The sequence below is a fragment of the Oculina patagonica genome, chromosome 2, assembly GCF_052425735.1.
Source record: "Oculina patagonica isolate OP01 chromosome 2, crgOcupat, whole genome shotgun sequence".
In the NCBI taxonomy this organism is placed as follows: Eukaryota; Metazoa; Cnidaria; class Anthozoa; order Scleractinia; family Oculinidae; genus Oculina; species Oculina patagonica.
This window is the reverse complement of record NC_135759.1, coordinates 31,828,836-31,847,408: the sequence shown is the minus strand read 5'-3', so window position 1 is coordinate 31,847,408 and position 18,573 is coordinate 31,828,836. Positions and strand designations below refer to the sequence as shown.

Genomic DNA, 18,573 nt, shown 5'->3' with positions numbered 1-18,573 from the left:
CCCAGCCCACATATTCACCTTTTTCTCTCTCCTTGCTGTTGACTTGGGTCTTGATCTTTGTTTGTCGGTGTGCCTGGTTGTAGAGTTGAGCGTAGTTGCGTGTTTTCTCTTGGTTTCGTCTCGGGCTTCGTGCGGTCGCGGGTACCGCTGCGTCTGGCTTTGTCGTGTCTTTCTTTTTCTTTCAAGCGGCGTCATCTCCCCACCCAAACTCGACAGTATCCCCATCGCCGTCTCCCCACCTTCCTCGCTTGCCTTATATTTTCTATTTTTTTTTATTGGTGGGGAGATTTTCTGTCCTCGGTCTGTTTAGTGCCGCTGCCGCCATGACGGCTGTGAACTTTACATAGTTCATAAAACTGCTGCTTGGGTCGGATGTGAAGTTTTCTTTTACAACTTTTTTGGCAGCCCACCGATTCCGCGGCGAGACCTGTAATGGTGGCGGCATCCTGAGCGTTTTCACGAGCTTGTTGTCGGACATGGCGGTTCAGTATAAAATAATAAAAAATATTCAATTGAAAAATTTTTTTGTTTATTCTTCACCGTTTTGCGAAGCAAAGTTTGCAACTTCTTCACCAGATTCAACTTCTTTTGTTTTTTTTATACCTCTTTTAAAAATTGTATCCTCATCCTTTTGCACCCGATAGCGGTTTTAACGCAAGTTTTGGAAAATTCAAAAATATCATACAGCTATGACCTTTCAAGGTTGTCAAAAAAAGGACATTGTCGGTATATAAATGAAAAATAAATGAATTTTTTAATCCATCGGACGGATTCCTCTTTGTTTGCGAGGTCTATGGCATTTTGGATTGTCGAAGGCGTGTCTGAAGAACGCGTTGCCCCTTCAATACTTTCTGCTGACTGGTGTGTCATCAGTTATAAGAGTTGGCGGAGCTTTAAATGTTGGACTTCTTTTTTCGTTTATAAACCTTTTATGTCTTCGCGTTTCACTAAGTTGTAACGATTGCACCGCCGATACCAAGCAAAATATCCATTGATTTGTGGTGAGACCGCTTGATTGCGGCTGAGCCTCGGGCGGAGCTGGTTCCGTTACGTCCGGTGGTGTTGCATTTCGCTTTGCAGCAGCAGATTTCTTTTCCTTTTCTTTTGCAATTATTGCAGCAGCCTCGACAGCAGCTTTTTTCTGTGCTTCACGAGCCTGTTTTGTTTTTTCAGCTGCAAGCTTGCCAGCAGCAACTCGCTTTGGATTTTTGGCAGGCTTTGTTGCTGGAGTTGTTGAAGTAACTTGTTTCTGTTCTTCTTGAGCGATCGGAGTTTGTTCGAGCTCGGCCATTTATAATAAAAAAAAATAATATTTAAATAGAAAATGCTCGCAAGATTTTTTGCTAAGCAATTGCTAGCATGTTCATTACTTAGCATTTTTGCATTGTATCTTCTTTTTTGTCCGCTCTTGGGCACTTTTTCCCAGCGAGTGTGCGACTTTGTAGCTTCGTTTAAAACAATGTGCTTTGTTGTGATGAGCGCAGCATTTGCAACGGCAAGAAAGCGGCCGCATTTCAAAGCCAGACCGCCTGCCAAAGTGGACAGCTCTTTGCTGATGATGTAGTCGTTTTTGAGTTCCTTCTGTATTTGACGTCCTTGATATTTACGGCCATACCAACGACTTTAGTAACAAGAAAAATAAAGCTGTCAATCAAGCTGTCGGTTGTTTTGGATCCACGTATGCCTCATATCTCTTTAAGTACTTTTCAACTTCTTTATCTGTCAAGCGCTTCACCTGCTCGTGTGTCAGTTGCACACCGATTGCTTCTTTGGCTTTTCCTGTTGAAACAAGGATTGCAAGCTGTTCACGCAAAGCAGGAATGTCAGGGCCTTGAATGAGTGCCATAGCGCTTTCTGTACTTTCTGGTTCAGCTCCTAGCAGTTCCATTACGGAAGCTAATTCTTGTTCACTTGCAGCGCCCTTGACGCTCTCGGGAGGAGAAGTTGCGAACGGGTCAGCCATTTATTACTCTAAAAAATATGTTCAATAAGAAAATTTTGTGCCGTAAGGGTGGCGATGAGAAATGACAAGATGCGAAAACTTATTTTTTTTTAGCTTTAAAATGATTTCTTTGTAATCCTCATTGGCAAGTTCGCCAGCGTAATCCTCAAAGATTGCCTTCGTGGTCTTGGCAGAGGGGGTGTAAAAGAAAACGATTGCCGCAACATTTTCGCGGAATGAGGATGTTATGCTTGTCAATTTTTGAGTTAACACCCATATGCTCAAGCCTGCGTGGCGAGCAGAGAAAGCAAGATTCACCAACTCCCCTGTTCTTCCTTTTACATCTTTCGAAGCAGCACAGTCGTCGAGGATGATAAGCGTGTTCGTACCCTCAAAAAGAAATCTTGAAAGCCTTAACCAAATTCCACGTCGTGCTGCTCGCAAATGAAAAAAAAAATCGATATCTTCCTCAGCAAAGCGATAATAGTCTTGTTGTGCTCGAAAGTCGGGCAGATGAGCACGATGTAGTCAAACTTGCCTCGGAAAGGGCCACAAAGCTGATTGACCACGTATCTTGTTTTTCCTGAGTTCGTTGGTCCCACAATGAGGGCGTTGAAGGGTATATTGGCAGGATCCATCTTCGTTCGTATATGTACCTAAGGTACACTTTTTCAAAGAAAAAATTATAAAAGCACAGATTCTAACTGCCTGCCAAGTATATTCATTTGGGCGTCGCTGATTACGTAAATGTGGCAGTTCAAATTACCTGAGCCGCTTGCTTTCCTCTCTAGCTCAAGCTGGACACCGTCCTTTGTGTTCACAAGGCGCGTGCCGCTTCCGTGCATCGAGTGGTCAGCCATGGAACGCAGATCAATAAGAAGGCCAAACTTGTCTTCTGTGTAAAACTTTTGCAGAGTCATGTGCTGCGTTTTATTTTTTTCTTTCATGTAGAATCTTTTAACTTCTCCCCAAATGTCCATTCCTTCGATGCCGTTGTTGTACAGCATGTTTGGCGAGCCGTTGACAGTGATGCTTACTTTTGTAAGGTCCGGGTTAATGTACTTTTCCGAGCTCCTTGCACCTTTGTTATATTGCTCAATAAATAGGAGCAAGATACCTTTCATGGACCTCCTCTGCGGGTTGACCCTTAGATTCAGACGTGTGTCGGAGCCTTTTGCAAAAGTCACCACTTTAACACGCTGGATGTGGTCGTAAGCGAACTCTTTGCCGCCCGAATAAGCGCTGAACGCTTCATCTGCAATTTCCTCGCTTCTTATCATCTCGTACTCCAGCTGGATGTTTGTCAACTTGTATTTTAGTTTTGTTGTATCTGAGCCTCTGACCACATGTTCGGCTGCCGCGAGCTTCAGTTCGAACACAAGATCGTTGTATAGTGCCTGAGGATAAAATGCCCCATGGTCAGTTAAAATCTGGTGATCCAGGCGGATGCGGTATTTATTTCCATATATCTCATTCAGCTTTTTTTCTGCGTCCACACCTGAAGTTTTCTTATCGCCAGCATTTGAGCGAATTTTGTTAAGGTCCTCGCTCTGAATGCCCTCTGGCACCCTGTCGTCGCGCTCCTCCTGCGAAAGGAAAAAATCCTCAAATATTTTGTAGATGTCATAGCCAACCGTGTCCTGCACGACGGTGCCTTCGTACTTTACAACAAAATCGTCGACCAGAGCTCGGCTGACGTTGTCAACCAGAAAGTTGTTGGCATGGCCTCCGCTCAAGTCGATGTTGAAGCGCAGCGCCAGCGAGCCGGGCACAATGACCTCGTTTTCGTTCAGCTTGGGCACTGAAACATACAACGTTTCCTCTGGATTGGCTTCTGTGCGGTCAAAAGTGATTCGTTTTACCGCGCGCTCGGCTTTCAGTGCGCCGAGTATTTTCTCTGTGCGTCCCGGTCGAAGGTTTTCTTGAACAGCAGCCATCTCTCGATTGGTTTTATTGTTAAATTGAAAAGTTTAATTTAAAAATATATATATATAAATTAAGCGATGGCAACAGGTGGTGGTGATTTTGGATACGAGGACCCTGATTTGGACCAAGATCTTGACCACAACAGTGATAACGATGATGAAGAGGAACAAGAGGTCGACACAACCCGACCATTTCAGCCCGGGGAGGCATCCACACCCTACCATGGGGGTGAACAACATGAAATGCAAACGATGCAGCACGAACAGAGCGGGCTGCCAGACACATCCTACGAAGAAACACCTTTTTTGGGAAGCTTTATTCATCAAGATGACAAACCGGCAATGATTGACAGAGCTAAAGATTTTATCAAAAGAAAATTCCCCAAAGTGAACTTCGCAAAATTAGGCCCAATAGGTTTTAGCAAAAAGAGTGGCAATGAAACTACAATTGTATCCTTTGGATCAAAAGGTGGCGAGACCGAAATTTTCAAAAAAGACGGAACTGGCCTTCTCAAAAAATTCACAAACAAGTTTAAAGCCCCCCTTGGGCCAGAAGCGGAATCTCTGATTGCTCAAGACAATGAAGAAATAAGAGAAATGAGACAAGATTAAGAGAAGCTGAAAGTCAAATACAACAGGCAGAAACAATTGACATGCAGAAAGAAAAAGCCACCCAAGAAGTAGAAGATTTCAGAATAAGAATCGAGCGAATAGATGCCAAGATGGAACAACTTGGGTCAAATGTTGAAAATGAATCAGAATTGCGCAGACTTAAGCAACTGAAAAAAAATCTTGAAAAGGATTTTGAAAACAAAAAAAAGAAGTTGCTGCTCTTGAAAAACAAGCTAAGCAGAAGGCAGAAGAACAAACACGAGTCGACCAACTAAGGGCAAGCCTCGCTGCCATAGAGAGCAGAAGAAACACTTTGCAAGAAAGGCTCAACGACACAAGAGCGTTGGATGATCTAAAAGAGAAAGAAGCCGAGCTGAAGCAACAAAACGAGGAAGATCAAGCTGTTATAGAGGATGAGAATGCCTCCCCCACTGACAAACAAGCCGCGGAAGAAAGAGTTGCGGAAAGAACCGAGGAGCTCGGGCGTTTACAAACGCAGATTGCAGAAAGAGAAAGGGCGCTTCCACTTCGTGAGAGGATCAAAGAGATCTTCAAAAAACATGGCGTGACATTAACAGCAATACTTCTGGCTGCTGGTGTCACGATTGGTTCTGTTATTGGAGCCATTACAAACGCGTTGAAGGCAACCGGCAAAGCGTTGGGGAAAGGCCTAAGTGATATTGGCTCAAAGGTAGCATCAGCTCTGCCTGGTCTCATTGGCTCGATTGCGAAATTTCTTTTCAAAACCGCTGGTCAAGTAATTGGATTTCTTGCAGAGCACACCTGGCTGCTTATCCTTGCTGTGGTTGCTTTTCTTGTTGAAAAATACATCAAAAAGAGACGTTAGCGCATAAGGGTGTAGAGCAAAGCTGCTGCTCCAACCGCGCCAACAGCGACAGTTGCTTTGTTTATTTCGTGTGAATCATTGGCTACGGCCTTCGTAGGTTTAGCGCTTTGCGCGTTGCCGTCCTTTGGACGGGGACCGTAAAGGTCCCTAGCTTGTGTTTCAGCAGCGCTTGCTGCAGGTGCCTGATTTTTTTTTGCTGTGGCGCTCTTGTGTATAGGATTTGAAGGGTGGCTGTTTGGTGGGTTGATTTTTGATTTTCCTCCCGCCATCAGTTTAAGAGCTGCTTTTTTTGTAGCTTTATTAACCTCATCATTCACTCCTAATTTCATCCCAACAACAGCCTGCTTAAGCTGGTTATTGTAACCAACAACGCTTTCTGTGTTTATCACCATACGAGCGGGCATCAGCCAGGCACCTGGGCAGACTGCAAGGTTAAGCCGAACCTTAGCTTCGTCGATGGCTAATTGGTATCTTTGGACCGACTTTGCCAGATCAGGTTGCCTTATAGCGTCTTCAACCAACACGAGGAACTCACTTTGCGCTTCCTTTGCACGGCCGCCTGTTCCAAGTATGCTACTTCGAACGTTCACCTGCGAACCGAGAATACAGTAGACAAAAGCCTCTATCGACTGGTTTACTCTCGACAAACCTGCCTGAGTAAGCCCTTCAGTGCCGTTAGGACAAAACCAGTCTGCCTGTGCATATGCAGCGTCGTCTGGCTCGATGTATTGAATCAAGTTACCTTTGCTTGCAGCTCCCCCTTCGTCCGAAAATTTATCGTAATCGGGGTATTTTGCTCCAGTTTTGTTTGGTCCAATGTTAGTAATCCAGATATAAACGTTACCAAGTCCGTGGTTTGCGCCTGTTGTGAAACGGAAATCGCTTGACGGGTCGACACCGAACTCAGCGCATATTCTTTTGTAAGAAGCCACGTCGTACTTGTTGTCGAACTGGCTAAAAGTGGGGTCGCCTGGCAAGGCGCTTACGCTCTGAATTCCCCCATCTGAAACAATATTCGCCTTATCGTGAAATAAACGTGAAAAAGATAAAAATTACGCACAATCGGTGGCAAGCTAAGAGCTGAGTGCTCTTCATCGAAAATATCTCGACTTATACCGCAGCCTGTTGTCGCGCACCATACCGCAAAGTTAAGTTGCTGTGGCCAATAGCCCATATTTTGGCTAGCAAGCCACCTTTTTGACTCTTTTCCTGATGTATGCTTCAGTTTTGTTTTTTGAAAAATCTCTTAATTTCGTTGTGAATATTGATCTGGTGTGACGTAGATGTTGATTTGGCTGTTAAATATTTTTTTCAAACTCGGTGCGGCTTCGTGAAATCCAACCGCGGGAATTGGCAAAGATGAGCCTTTTGCGCCGCTTGGTGACAGCTGTTGTGGAAAACCGCCTGAAATTTGATTCACCCCCAGTGCTTTTTTCATCTCTGGGCTCCAATATTTGCTGTCAGAGCCAAAAACATTTATCAAATGGCCTTGCCCTGCCTTGTAATAAATGTCTGCCGTTGCGTGTGGTTGTACGCGAACTCAACCTGTGCAACAATTTTGTTCGGTCAGCGTTTGGATATTTTGCAAGAAAAGGTTTCCATGCATTGTCTTTTGCCGCTTTAGAAATTGTAGTTGCTTCTGGGATTTTCATCCACTTCATAAAACCTCTTGTTTTTGCATCCATGGTCCTCTTTTATATTAAAATTTTTTATTTTTATTTAATATAAAAATGGTTGTGCTGACTGTTACCACAAAAGAAAATCCGAACACTGTTTATTTTGACCAGCCTATTCCAAAACCAAGCTATATCCGGCTTTTAAGTTGTTCTCTTTACAACAGCTGGAATAGTTTGGAAAAGGATGGAATAGTTTTTTATAAACAAGTGAACAAGGAAGAGAAGGCGCGTTATATACGGCAAGGAAACTTCTCACTCGATGACATTGGGAGTATTTTTGAAAATATTTCCAGAGAAAAACATGTTTTCTGTAACAAAAGGCATTGCAGGCCGTTCATTGATAATAAAAGCAAAAGAGCCCAATTTAAAAACTTTTGGACTGAATGAAAGTCTTATTAAGTTCTTTAATTTGCCTGGGTTTGAGAATTACGCAAGTATTGAAAAGGAATTTTTTGAAACAATTGAGGTAAATAATGTTTCAAATCCTAAAAATTACTTCATCAACTGTGACCTTATCGACAAGCAACAAAGCTTGCTAAATGGTAAGCCATCAAGCCTTTTAGCGTTTTTTGACATACGTGGAAAACCGTATGAAAAAGTTTATTACCAAATACAATTTTAACGTCTTGCGCGACGTTTCTGCTGAAGAATGTATCATCTCTACTCTTTCGATTAAGATGAGATGGAGCTTCGATTTTAACGGCAATTTAATTGAGTTGATTGATTAAATTAATAAAAAATAACTTTTATGTATACGAGACATGTCACTGTTTTCTCCCGAGTGCCCCTGCTTATGGTGATCGCGAAGAAAAAACTTTATCCAAGCCTCCCAAAAATCCGAGATTTCGGCTGACTGAAATAAGTAAAATTGAAAAAGAAAATCCGCTGAAGCTGAGCATTACAGGCTTGTGTTAAAAAAATATAAAAAAGTCGGAAGAACCCTGTCTGTCTTGGCGCCGTACGGCAGCTCTGTCTCTGGGCTGTGCCACTTCACTTACTGGTGTTGGAATTGTTATCGGCGTTCCTGTTGCAGCAGTAGCAGGTATATCTGGCGCAGCTTCCACTGGCCTGTCAGTTATCAAAAAAAGCTTGAACGTAAGTTAATAAGCACTCAAGAATCCTCGCTCTGGCTGTTGCAAAACATGACTCGATAAACAGCTCTGTCTCACAAGCTCTGAATGATAATCTTGTTTCTGACAAAGAGTTTCAACTGATCACACGAGAAATGCAAAAATATCGCCAACTTAAAGATACTTTACGCTCAAATTTGCAAAAAAACAAAAAATATTCGCCAGAATCGGAAAATGGGAAGAAATCAAGAGAGAAGAACGCAAAAGATTGAAAAAAAACTTCGAAGTGCCACCGAATTTGAAAAAAATTTAGTCCAATAAAAATTTTTTCATTTTATAAAATTTGTCTCGCTCATCTTTCGTACTTTTGTGGAGCTTTCGTTCGAGTTGAAAAATTTCGAGACATACAAGAGAGGTTGTTGTTTGCCTGAACGAGGAAAATAAAGGTTAAGTGTTAATGATTTAGCCGAGTCGAAAGGATTAAATCTGAGTGTGCAAAAAATACAATTAAGTTGAAGCGAACAGCGAGAAATTGCGGACCACAGCGGCAGAAATTTTTTTTTTGTGTTTGCGTGCGTGGGTGTACAAAGTCGGGGTATTACCCGAATGATATTTTTAGACGGTGTAATATCATGACTCATCGCCAATGACAAACACCGGCTGTGGTTTTTGTCAAATTCCCTCTCTACGACTGTTTTAATCAGGAGTCTTTTCTTTCAATTTCTGATCTTTTGCAAGTTGATTATCGAATTTTTTGCTTTAGCCGTTTAAAGCTTGATTAACACATCGGCTTGTTTACAATCATGTCGCTTTAGAATATTCTGGACTTCCGGTACGTCACACACACATGCCAAACATGCCGATTCGCCATTGATTTTCAGCGTTTTTAAAAAAAATTTTTTTTCGTGAAAAAAAAATCACAAGCGAACAGGAATGTGTGGTGCGATTTGGAATGCCTTCTATTGTGCGATTTGGAATGTGCTGTATAAGCAAAAATAATTTTACGCAGGATTTTTTTTTCATTTCTGGTTGTTAAAAAGTTCAATTTAATATGATCTATCTTATAAAATATTATTTTTTTGGCTTTTGGTTCATTTGTTATGGTGTTTGCTTAAAAAATACATCCCTGACGCCATTTCTATTTATCGTTTATATTCTAAAAATGCACCCATGACGGCATTTCTAAACTAGCTCTGTCCTCTAAAAACTCCTAAAAAAAAAAATTAGATTACGTCAAGGGGGTTTTCCGTTTCTTGACAGCAATACACCCACGCAATCAAAGTCATTGTTGTGACTTTCTGTGTTGCTGCAATAATTTATGCACTCACCGGAGCGTGCAAGTCTTGTTTAGCTTGTTAAAACGTTTGCGACAAACTGCTGTCTAATTTTTTTAATTTTTCAATCAGCTCGTCTGTTAAAAAGATTGTTATTTGTTTTTCATTTTCCTTAGTTTTTTTGTATGTTGTAAAGCTTTTCCACGAGATCTTTTATTTCTTTACAACAATTATTTCTCCATTCTCCCTCTTCCCATCTTCGTTTACTCAATAAGAGCATTGTATTGGTTGTTTCTGGCAGAATTAAAGGTTGGTTGTAATTTAATACATGGCGCCATACAACGATTGGTACACTGTCGGGTCCGGCGAATCTGCTTCAGGAAGTTAGGAATGTGAAAGCCACTCACATTTTCCTCCTTTTTTTTACCATTTCCACGCCTGCTTTCCCGATTTTTTTGTTAGTTTTAACCATGCTTTGCATAACGATTGCAGCTTTCTTTTTCTTAAGTTTTCTGGGATTAAACGTCTTTTTTTGCAACTAGTTTCGCGAGGGGGGTAAGAAAGGCGTCTTGCGTTCCGCGCACACTTGTAAATTAGGAGTTGTGGACACAAATTGTGACAAGGAGCGAGGCGAGCCTGGGCGAGCCGAGCGAGTTGTCACGGTTTGTGCCACAACTCCTAATTTACAAGTGTGTCTGGCTTTTATATCAGTTTTTAAGTGGAATTGTTCAACACTTCGTATCCAGGCGACTTTTGCCGCCGTTTGCGACGTTGCTATGCTTGTGCCGAGAGTAGACTTTCGAGGGAGCATTATGTTCTTGTGATAGTTCTGAGTGATGTTATGGGAGAGATTCAAAGTTGGGGGCAAGAAGCCCATTTTGTTTTTCTCTTATTCGCACATCAAGATCTATTTGGCTGAGGAGGTACTTTTAGTGCCATTTCTTTTTGGTGACAAAAACTTCCTGTTCGAGATGAAATATACAACTTTCTAGTAATATTGTTGAATTGGTATATTAGCCTAAGTCATATTTTCTTGACCATAGACTGCTTTCATTTTAACCTTAACTCATCCTTTTTTCCCCGCAGATGAAGAGAAAGTAAGTGCAAAAGGCAGACCAAAACTCCTGAAGTCTAAATCTGCTGTTCCCGAGACCTTGTTCAAGAATGTCGAATTTTCAATTGATCCAGATGCAGATGAACCTGTTAGTTTTAAATCCAAAGGAGCGAGCGGCGCTGAAATGAACGGTTATCACGAGGAACGAGAAACAGTCGACGAAGAGAAGGAGCGAGGCAGACGCGACCGGACAAACTCTTTCGGAAAATATCGGCGACTAGAGGCGCGTCCACTGCGGCGCTCCAGCATAGCTTCTGTACGAAAGTCTGACGCCACTGTGCGGGAAAGAGGCAAAGGATACACGTTTAATGATGGACTAGACGAAACAGGAGACGACAGGAAGAGAAGTGTTCAGCCGCTGAGGATGCCGACACGGGATGAAGTGCGCAAGTTTGAGGCAGAAGGTAAGCGTCGACCGGGAACACCTGGCGCGGCTATAGATGTCACCAAGGGAATGGCTGTTGATATCAACATGGAAGAGACACCTCCCGCCGAGAGAAAGAAGAAAGGAGAAGAAGAGCGAAAGAGCGTCATCGATGCTGTCAAGACCGCCGCCGCTGGCAAATCATGGGTGAAGAAGCAAGAAGCCCAGGAAGGGATGGTTCAAAAACTTGGAACGCTGGAGAGAAATAAAGCGAAATCACGAAGAGCTATGTATCCGCCATTGTCGATGATATTCAATCCTGAAGATAAAGACACTAAAGAAGCGTTGGAACAAATTGGACAAGCGGCGAATGGAATGGAACGGAACCCACATCAAAGGGTACGTCTTAAAGTGGTGGACATTTGTCTTGATGATGACATTCCTGCTGCTCCTGCTGACAAGAAGGCCGCTGGTCAAGCTAAGCCAGGACTTAAGACGGTTTCTATGGCAACTCAAAACGAACCAACTTCGCCGCCCAGATCTCCGACCTCTCCAACATCACCTACGTCACCGTCTTATAAAAAACCTCCGGGTAAATCCCTCGTGGCTTCACGGGCGGCTAGATTAACCAATTTAATCGCCAACGACTTCCGTCCTCTAACAGTGAAAGATAAATGGGCTGAAAGAGAAGAGGAGCAAAAGAAACCTAGTCCCATTAAAGACGATGCCGTGAAGAAGCTTGAGAAAGAAGAAGAACCTGCGCCCGCGGGTAGTCCTGGTGCTCAGCGGCGCTCTTTACCCAGAGTTCCTAAGGAAGAACCATTTCACTCAACAAAGGAGACCACAAAGATTGTCCACCGCAAAGGGACTGGGAAACCAAGGTTTCATTTTGGTAAGGTTAAAAAAGAAGTGGGCGAGGAACGAAAGGACAAGAAAACAAAGAAAGAGGCAGAAGATATGGGATTTGTGGTGGTGGATATGCAGGATGGAATTAGCACGCCTGAGAAAGGTATGGGGCTAATACGTCACGTGATCTTAGATTGCTGCTTGCATGTGCTGCTTACGAGTTACAGCAGTTTGGCTCAAATTCACAATGAAATATAATACGCAGAACAAGCAGTTCAACAATATCCTTCCTTTCATTTCGAAACAGTAAAAACTAGCCTAATTATTGAAACGAGCAGTACAGTATTTTATTATGACACTTAATTCTAGGCTCATCGTTGCAATACTAGTAATTGTTAATTGAATATTATATTAATTAGAACTGAAAGCTTACTGGAGCCGTGCAATATGAATAATATGGGCTGTAGTTATACTGTAACTACTGTTCGTTCAGGAACTACTAACAAAGCTTCAATCCACATTTCTTGCTCGCAATGGAACAAACTGTAAGTGCGTGGACTGTATCTAGTTAATTTAGCGATGTGTTTTTCCTGACAACATTCTTGCGAATGAATCTTGCTTATCTATTCTCTGTAGAAGCGTTAAAACAGAACAAAGCAGATGAAGGATTGTTCTCAGAATCAAGTGAAGAAGAATTCTTGGCTGACAGTCCCAAACTTCAGCGAACAAATGCCAAGCGATTCGGCAAGGTGAGCTTCAAGATAAATTCGACCACTGCGTTAACCATTTGTTCAGAGACAGAAAACTTCATTTTGTGTTTTGGTTTATTCTTACTTCTTTAGTGTTTTAGTGTATTTTAAATGTACATCTGAGTACTTTAGCAAAGAGTCCCCAATAAGCTTGTTAAAGATAAAGAAACTTGACACTCAAATAAAGTATTTAATTTAGTTTGAGATTTCTTTAATATTGAAGATAATTAATGTACATCTTCACAGGAATATTTCAGTGTATCCCGGCACATCATTTTCAACGCTTTCTTTTATTCCAGGGAAGACGAAATACCGAGATGCCAGACGATAAATTGAAACGACGCGAGCAAGCCAAGATCCGCAGCGCCATGAAACAACGAGAGTCCAAGCGACTGCGCATGGCACAGTCAATACAGAGAGAATTAGAGGAAGTGGCTGTCAAACAAGCTGATCTTGAACGTGAAGGAGTTGTTGTTGAGAAGGCGATGAGGAGTGGAAACGGTAAGCGGCTTAGTAATGACCTTTGCAGGTGTTTGGATGGTCACACGATACTCCTCTCGACTTATAAGGGAGAAACGTTGCGTGACACCCCAGTAACGACTGCAAAAGAGACGTATTATAGGTCTTTTTTTATGTACGGTAACACTAGCTATGGGCTAACGCCCGAAACATCAAGGCTCAGTTGAGCAAAGTATGAACGCTATTCACCGGATAAATCCAGTGGATGAGTGTTAACAAAACATACAACGGATAGATGACTTATCCGTTGGATAGCGCTATCCACCCTTTGAACAACTGGGGTCAGCTGTTTAACTCCTTCACTCTCAGAGTTTACCCATGTCTCTGTTAGTAAGGTTCTTACTTTTTATTCTTTTAAAGAAACTCCTTTTGGAAAGAGACATAAAAACTACGAAGTGTACTTTTAGAAGCGAAATACTTGTTTTGTTTTTTGAACAAAGTTTTATATTAATTGATTTTCCTTTTTTTAAGTTAAAATAAAACTTTGTTTGTTTGTCTACACAGCGACTGGAACAGAAGAACAACAGCTAATGCTGCAGTGGTTTAAACTGGTCAACAGAAAGAACGCGCTGATCAGATACGAGTCAGAACTTGTCATACAGTGAGTAACTTCAGTCAAACCGAACCCAGTCGGGGGAATAAGTACCAGTTTTTTCAAATCTTCCTTGAAGTACTCGAAGAGTTTCCAAATTAATTATTTCATCCAATCAAAAAATAGCGCGAGCGCTCACAAGCACTCCGAAAGCAATTGCGTTAACAAGTACGTCATGTTCCTTAGCAACTTGTGGAACGAAGACTGCGGGCTCAGTCCCGTCTCGGAGACGGGATTTCGTTATCAACTGGTACTTTTCCGACTGAACCAACGCAGTGAACAACAAAACAACAGTTTGAGCACATGAAATTTTGGGATTTATGCAGCCTATGGTTGAGTGTAAAATGTAGTCCCCTTTTTATAAGCTTTCATATTGTTATAAGGGTTAATAACTGTATTATAACTGATTTGTTTACAGAGCCAACTCCATTCAGCTTGAGGATCAGCAGGGAAGACTGGAGCAGGAAATTAGAGAACTTCTGATGAAAGAAGGTAAGCCACTGCTAACTTGAAACATTTCAAAATTGTTACTGCGTAGGACATATTGACACATTTACATATTTATCCTCCCTCCTCTTTCAGATCCTAAAAAAGAAGACAATAGAAATATACAGAAAAAGACGAAGCAACTTGTTGATATTGTGGAACAGAGAAACGCATTAGTGGAACTTTTAGACGAAGAAAGAAAGAGGTGGGTTGAATAACCGCTATTCTGTGTTTGCTACTTTGCTTCCTTTCCTGACTGACCAGTTGAAAACGTGACAATATATGCCTTTAGCAAATGCCCACTATAATGTCTTGTTTACAACTTGGGCTTGCAAACTTCAAGTTTCTTTGTACGCTAAAGCCTGGTTCTCATATGATCGTCCCGATCGTCTCTGTCGCTTCAAAAAGTTTGCTTGCTCCAATCACCTAAGACTTTGCAAACGACAGAAGCGACAGAGACGATCGGGGCGATCATATGAGAACCAGCCTTAAAGCTTTACCAGTTGTGTTTCATAGCTTGAGCAGGGGTAATTATTTTGTTTACTAATTGCAATTAAACGTCGCTTTTAAGCTCAAGTCAGTCAGCTACAGTGGACTGGAATGAGCAGCATCAGTAGCATTTTGATAAACCTCGTGTCGTGGTACATGTACATGAAAGAAACTGAAGAGAAGCCAAAGAGAGATCAAAAGCTAATTTCTCCTTACAATAGTAATACTTTTTCAAGAAGACTCAGTGATATTGCCCGCGCAAACATAAATTCAAATGCCAGCGCAAATACAAGGATAAACACGCATGAACTAGCTGAACGCAAGCGCAAGGAATGAGAATCGTCCATTTTCTTGCACCTGGCTTGTGTTTGAATTTGCACGTGCTTCACGTGTGGATATTGCTAACGCAAAAGCAAGCGCAAACGCAAGCAAGTGAAGTGTGACTTGTCCGCCAACCGGTACTAACAATAAAAGAAATGTATAGCGGTCAGTGAGGAGAATTTATATTAAACCTTAGAAGTCAAAGCATTCTGATTAATGCTGAGTTCACTTGCAGGGAACAAGAAGAAGACAGACTTTTCGACGCCATGATCGAGGCAAAAGGTTTGTTTCGTTGTGTTCTCAGTATTTATATACTTCTCACTTATATCAACCAGTATTAGCGTGCGTTCACAAAAAAATACCGGCCTAAACTAAAGTCTGTTCACTTGTTACTTAAAAGCCCCTTACCGACCCTCTTTAAAAGCTCTAACGCACTCTTTGGGCTTGTTACGTTAGGGTGGAGCGCGTGACGAGCCCAAAAGAGGTAATTGTCGTTCAATTTCAACAAGTTATGTTTCAAACATTGATGGTCTTAACACATTTGTAATATCTTTCTTTTCTCTTATGATATTTAGTTACAAATTTTGATCACTTAGCACAACTTAAAAATATGCTGTGAAAGAACGGCTGTATATCTCAAATAATCTCGGCACAGTAAAGTTAACTTGAGTCTAACTGTTATCTTATTTTATTGCGTAAACAGCGATTTTCACTTAAATTTCGAAAGCAGTTCGTGTTTGCTTTGGTTTTGCTTTACTACGCTTATTGATTGGTTAAAAAAATCTCACGCCACTTTCTCAACCAATCAGAAGTAAAACCAAAACCAATCGTGACTCGCTTGCACATGTTTACCGCGCTTCACGCCGGTTACATGTATTTGCTTCGAGTTTTGCTCAACAGCTCTCTTTTACATATATTCATTCACACAGTTCATATCAATTGGTTACTACCAATTATACTAATTACTAACTGATTTTCGCGTCTTCTTGTGTAGCAATGTACAAAAGACGAACATCTTCCAAAATCAGTTAAGTGAAATAAATTTAAAATAAAATCTAGTGTATGCTAGCTATAAAACCATGAGAATTATAAATATTCTGATAAATAAACGTTTTATAAATCAACAGCAATGAATTTGTAAATTCAAGTAAACAAATGAACGAATAAATAAATAAATAAATAAATAAATAAATAAATAGAAAAAGAGAACAGATCCGAATAAATTCGTATGTTAAATTTACTACAGTAGCATGTGTCTCAAAACGCCAAAACAAATGAAAGAAAATCAGTTAAACAAGTAAGTAAATTATAAATAAATAAACAAACAAACAAACAAACAAACAAGCAAATATATAAAATGAATAAATAAATAAACTAGTAAATAAAAAAGCAAATAAATATCTAAACAAACGATAAATCGTTAAAACAATGAATAGTTGATTAGTTGATAATTAATTACGTTATTGATGAGTCAAAATATCAATTTAAAATTTACTGACATTAATTAGCAAATTCAGTGGGGTACAATTGTTTACGCTATGTATGTACACCAACCAAGAAAACTACCAGAGGTTCTTTGGGAATTTGGACAATCTCGTACCCAGTGACGTTATTTTCCTTCAGTCCCTTCCCATCGCACACAGCGCGCCCGTCATCCAGTTCTCTTTCCTCAACCGAATAGATCAGTATGTTTTTGTATTTTTTTTGTAGCGAATCTGTTGCTACTCTTATTTGTATAAATGAGGACTGGGAACTAGACTACGTTGTAGGGGAACAGGTGAAGTCGAAACTGACATTTCAGTTGTAAAATGGTTCACTGATCTATTTGTTTTATTTTTTGCAGGCTTTATAACATCAGTGTGAATACTGAATGAAGACTACTAGGATGGAATGGAATGGATGAGTCTGCTTTGTTACCAAAGTGCCCAAATACCTGAGGGTAATTTCACGCGAAACTTCCGTGCAAAAACATTGGAAGCAATGTTTCACGAGCGAGTGTTACATTTTGTTGTGTTTTTTGCTTGAAATTGAAACTAAATTGTTGCATGGTGCTAACGTAAAAAGGTTCGGTAAGGTGAAAACCTGTTTAAAACCTGTTTTTGAACGTTAATATGTTGCAGTTATGGTAAACCACCATAGAATAATAATGCTGAAACCGATTACAGGTGAAGGACCAAGTGAAGCAACTACGATTCTTATATTCTGGTTATATTGCCAAAGTTTATAGTTTTGAAACTTATTTTAAAGTAGAAAAAAAGTTAAATAATCATTCGATAAATAGTCTTAATTAACTGTATAACTTTGTCGTAACATTTGCGTTAATGTAAATACTTAAATTAAATTTGAAAAGTTTTGTTTTCTTTATTATTTCACGGCCCTGCTTGCGAAAATTATTTCTACCTTTTATATGGTGACAGAAAACTAAAAATACTGTTGTAGTAATTATAATATAATTAGCGTTAAAATCCAACTTATTCCAAACGGTGTGCCTTAAACACTGGTACTAACTGCAATCAGAAACCCTTATGGGTTTTTGCTGTAATACGATTTCATCAATCCTTTTATTTCGTCAACAAAGAATATGTTTGTCAAAAATTAAAAGAAACAAATATATATATTTTCATTATAAATGTAAAGTGTACTTACCAATACCGGTAGGGAGCATTTTTAAAAATTGCGAAAAAAATCAATTTATTAAATTTGAATTAAGAATAAATTTATAAATATTAAGGTGTGACACAAGCGTGAACTTGCTTGATTAATCCGCACAGAATTGAGAAAATGATTGCGTTAGAACATGCACAGAATTGTTAAAAACAAAAACGGTTGTAGTGGTCTAGCAAGACCTTGGCTGTCAGAGTTATGCAGTTTAAACAGACTTTAGGGTACTGTTCTAGAGTAAAACGTAGCTATTGTCTTTCCTAAAGAATAGCATTTTGAATAACGTAACTGGGATCAACACCGCTAAACAACAGTAGGCAATATTCTTCGCGTTACACACGATTGGAAATTTTAGTGTGTTTCATAACTTGACGGAAACTCGAAGCTAAATGCCATTCTGGCATGCCTGTTATTTTTTTGTTTGGCTATGTTACTAAATAACTTGCTGGTGATATTTTGTAAACCGGCGGCGCGCAATATGAACCTTAAGAAGTACTTTAGGTTTTGGGTTGAACGAATAGTTCAAAGTCAAGTTGTCGTATGGTACCTAAATCACAGCCTGTCCCAGTAAGCCTTACTAATGTTTTTGCAAAACATTTAAAAAAAAATGAATAGAATTGCTTTCAAGTGTCAGTTGAACAACGATGCCCTGCTAGGTTAGCTGAGTCTTCTGTAGTTTCAAGGACACATTTTTATTTGAGAAATTATAGTACTTTAATTCTGGCAAAAATTCGAAAGAAAGACTTTTTGGGACAGGCAGATACTTGCTGTGAATTAAATTATTGTGTAAAATTAAAATACAAATTGTAATTAGAATAAAACGCGTTTTGAATTTGCCTTGTGACTTTGTAGTCATCTAATGGGTGGTGAATGGTAGTCCCCATGTTTGTCATACGTATTTAATAGCCCCAGGGGTTTATGAGAGGAATGGAACGAGGGAGGGGGAAGGGGCACAAAGTCAACGGAAAAAAGGTGCATAAAATTTTCAGCATCTACAGACAAAATTCCCCCCCCCCCCCCTAAAAACAGGGTGAAGGCCAAGTACTACGTGTTTTTCTGAGAGACCACATGCAAAAACAAAGTACA

The 18,573-nt window shown here is 40.4% G+C and overlaps 1 protein-coding gene across 3 annotated transcripts in view; it reads left to right on the top strand.

Annotated features, from left to right (window-relative positions):
- LOC144644167 (protein-methionine sulfoxide oxidase mical3b-like) overlaps window positions 1-18,324 on the top strand; it is a 33,466-nt gene extending 15,142 nt beyond the window's left edge. The window contains exons 13-22 of one of the 3 annotated variants that reach the window (XR_013569059.1): window positions 10,433-11,833; window positions 12,307-12,419; window positions 12,719-12,920; window positions 13,443-13,539; window positions 13,949-14,022; window positions 14,113-14,221; window positions 15,062-15,108; window positions 15,821-15,853; window positions 16,670-18,152; window positions 18,198-18,324. Coding sequence is in view for 2 of the 3 variants with exons in the window: in XM_078503590.1 (XP_078359716.1) it covers window positions 10,433-11,833; window positions 12,307-12,419; window positions 12,719-12,920; window positions 13,443-13,539; window positions 13,949-14,022; window positions 14,113-14,221; window positions 15,062-15,108; window positions 15,821-15,853; window positions 16,670-16,689 (2,096 nt within the window). In the remaining variant the exon portion in view is untranslated. Of the gene's footprint in view, window positions 1-10,432; window positions 11,834-12,306; window positions 12,420-12,718; window positions 12,921-13,442; window positions 13,540-13,948; window positions 14,023-14,112; window positions 14,222-15,061; window positions 15,109-15,820; window positions 15,854-16,669 lie in introns of all 3 variants that reach the window. The other 2 variants (XM_078503590.1, XM_078503591.1) reach the window with 2 other exon arrangements.
- Window positions 18,325-18,573: the final 249 nt, after the last annotated feature.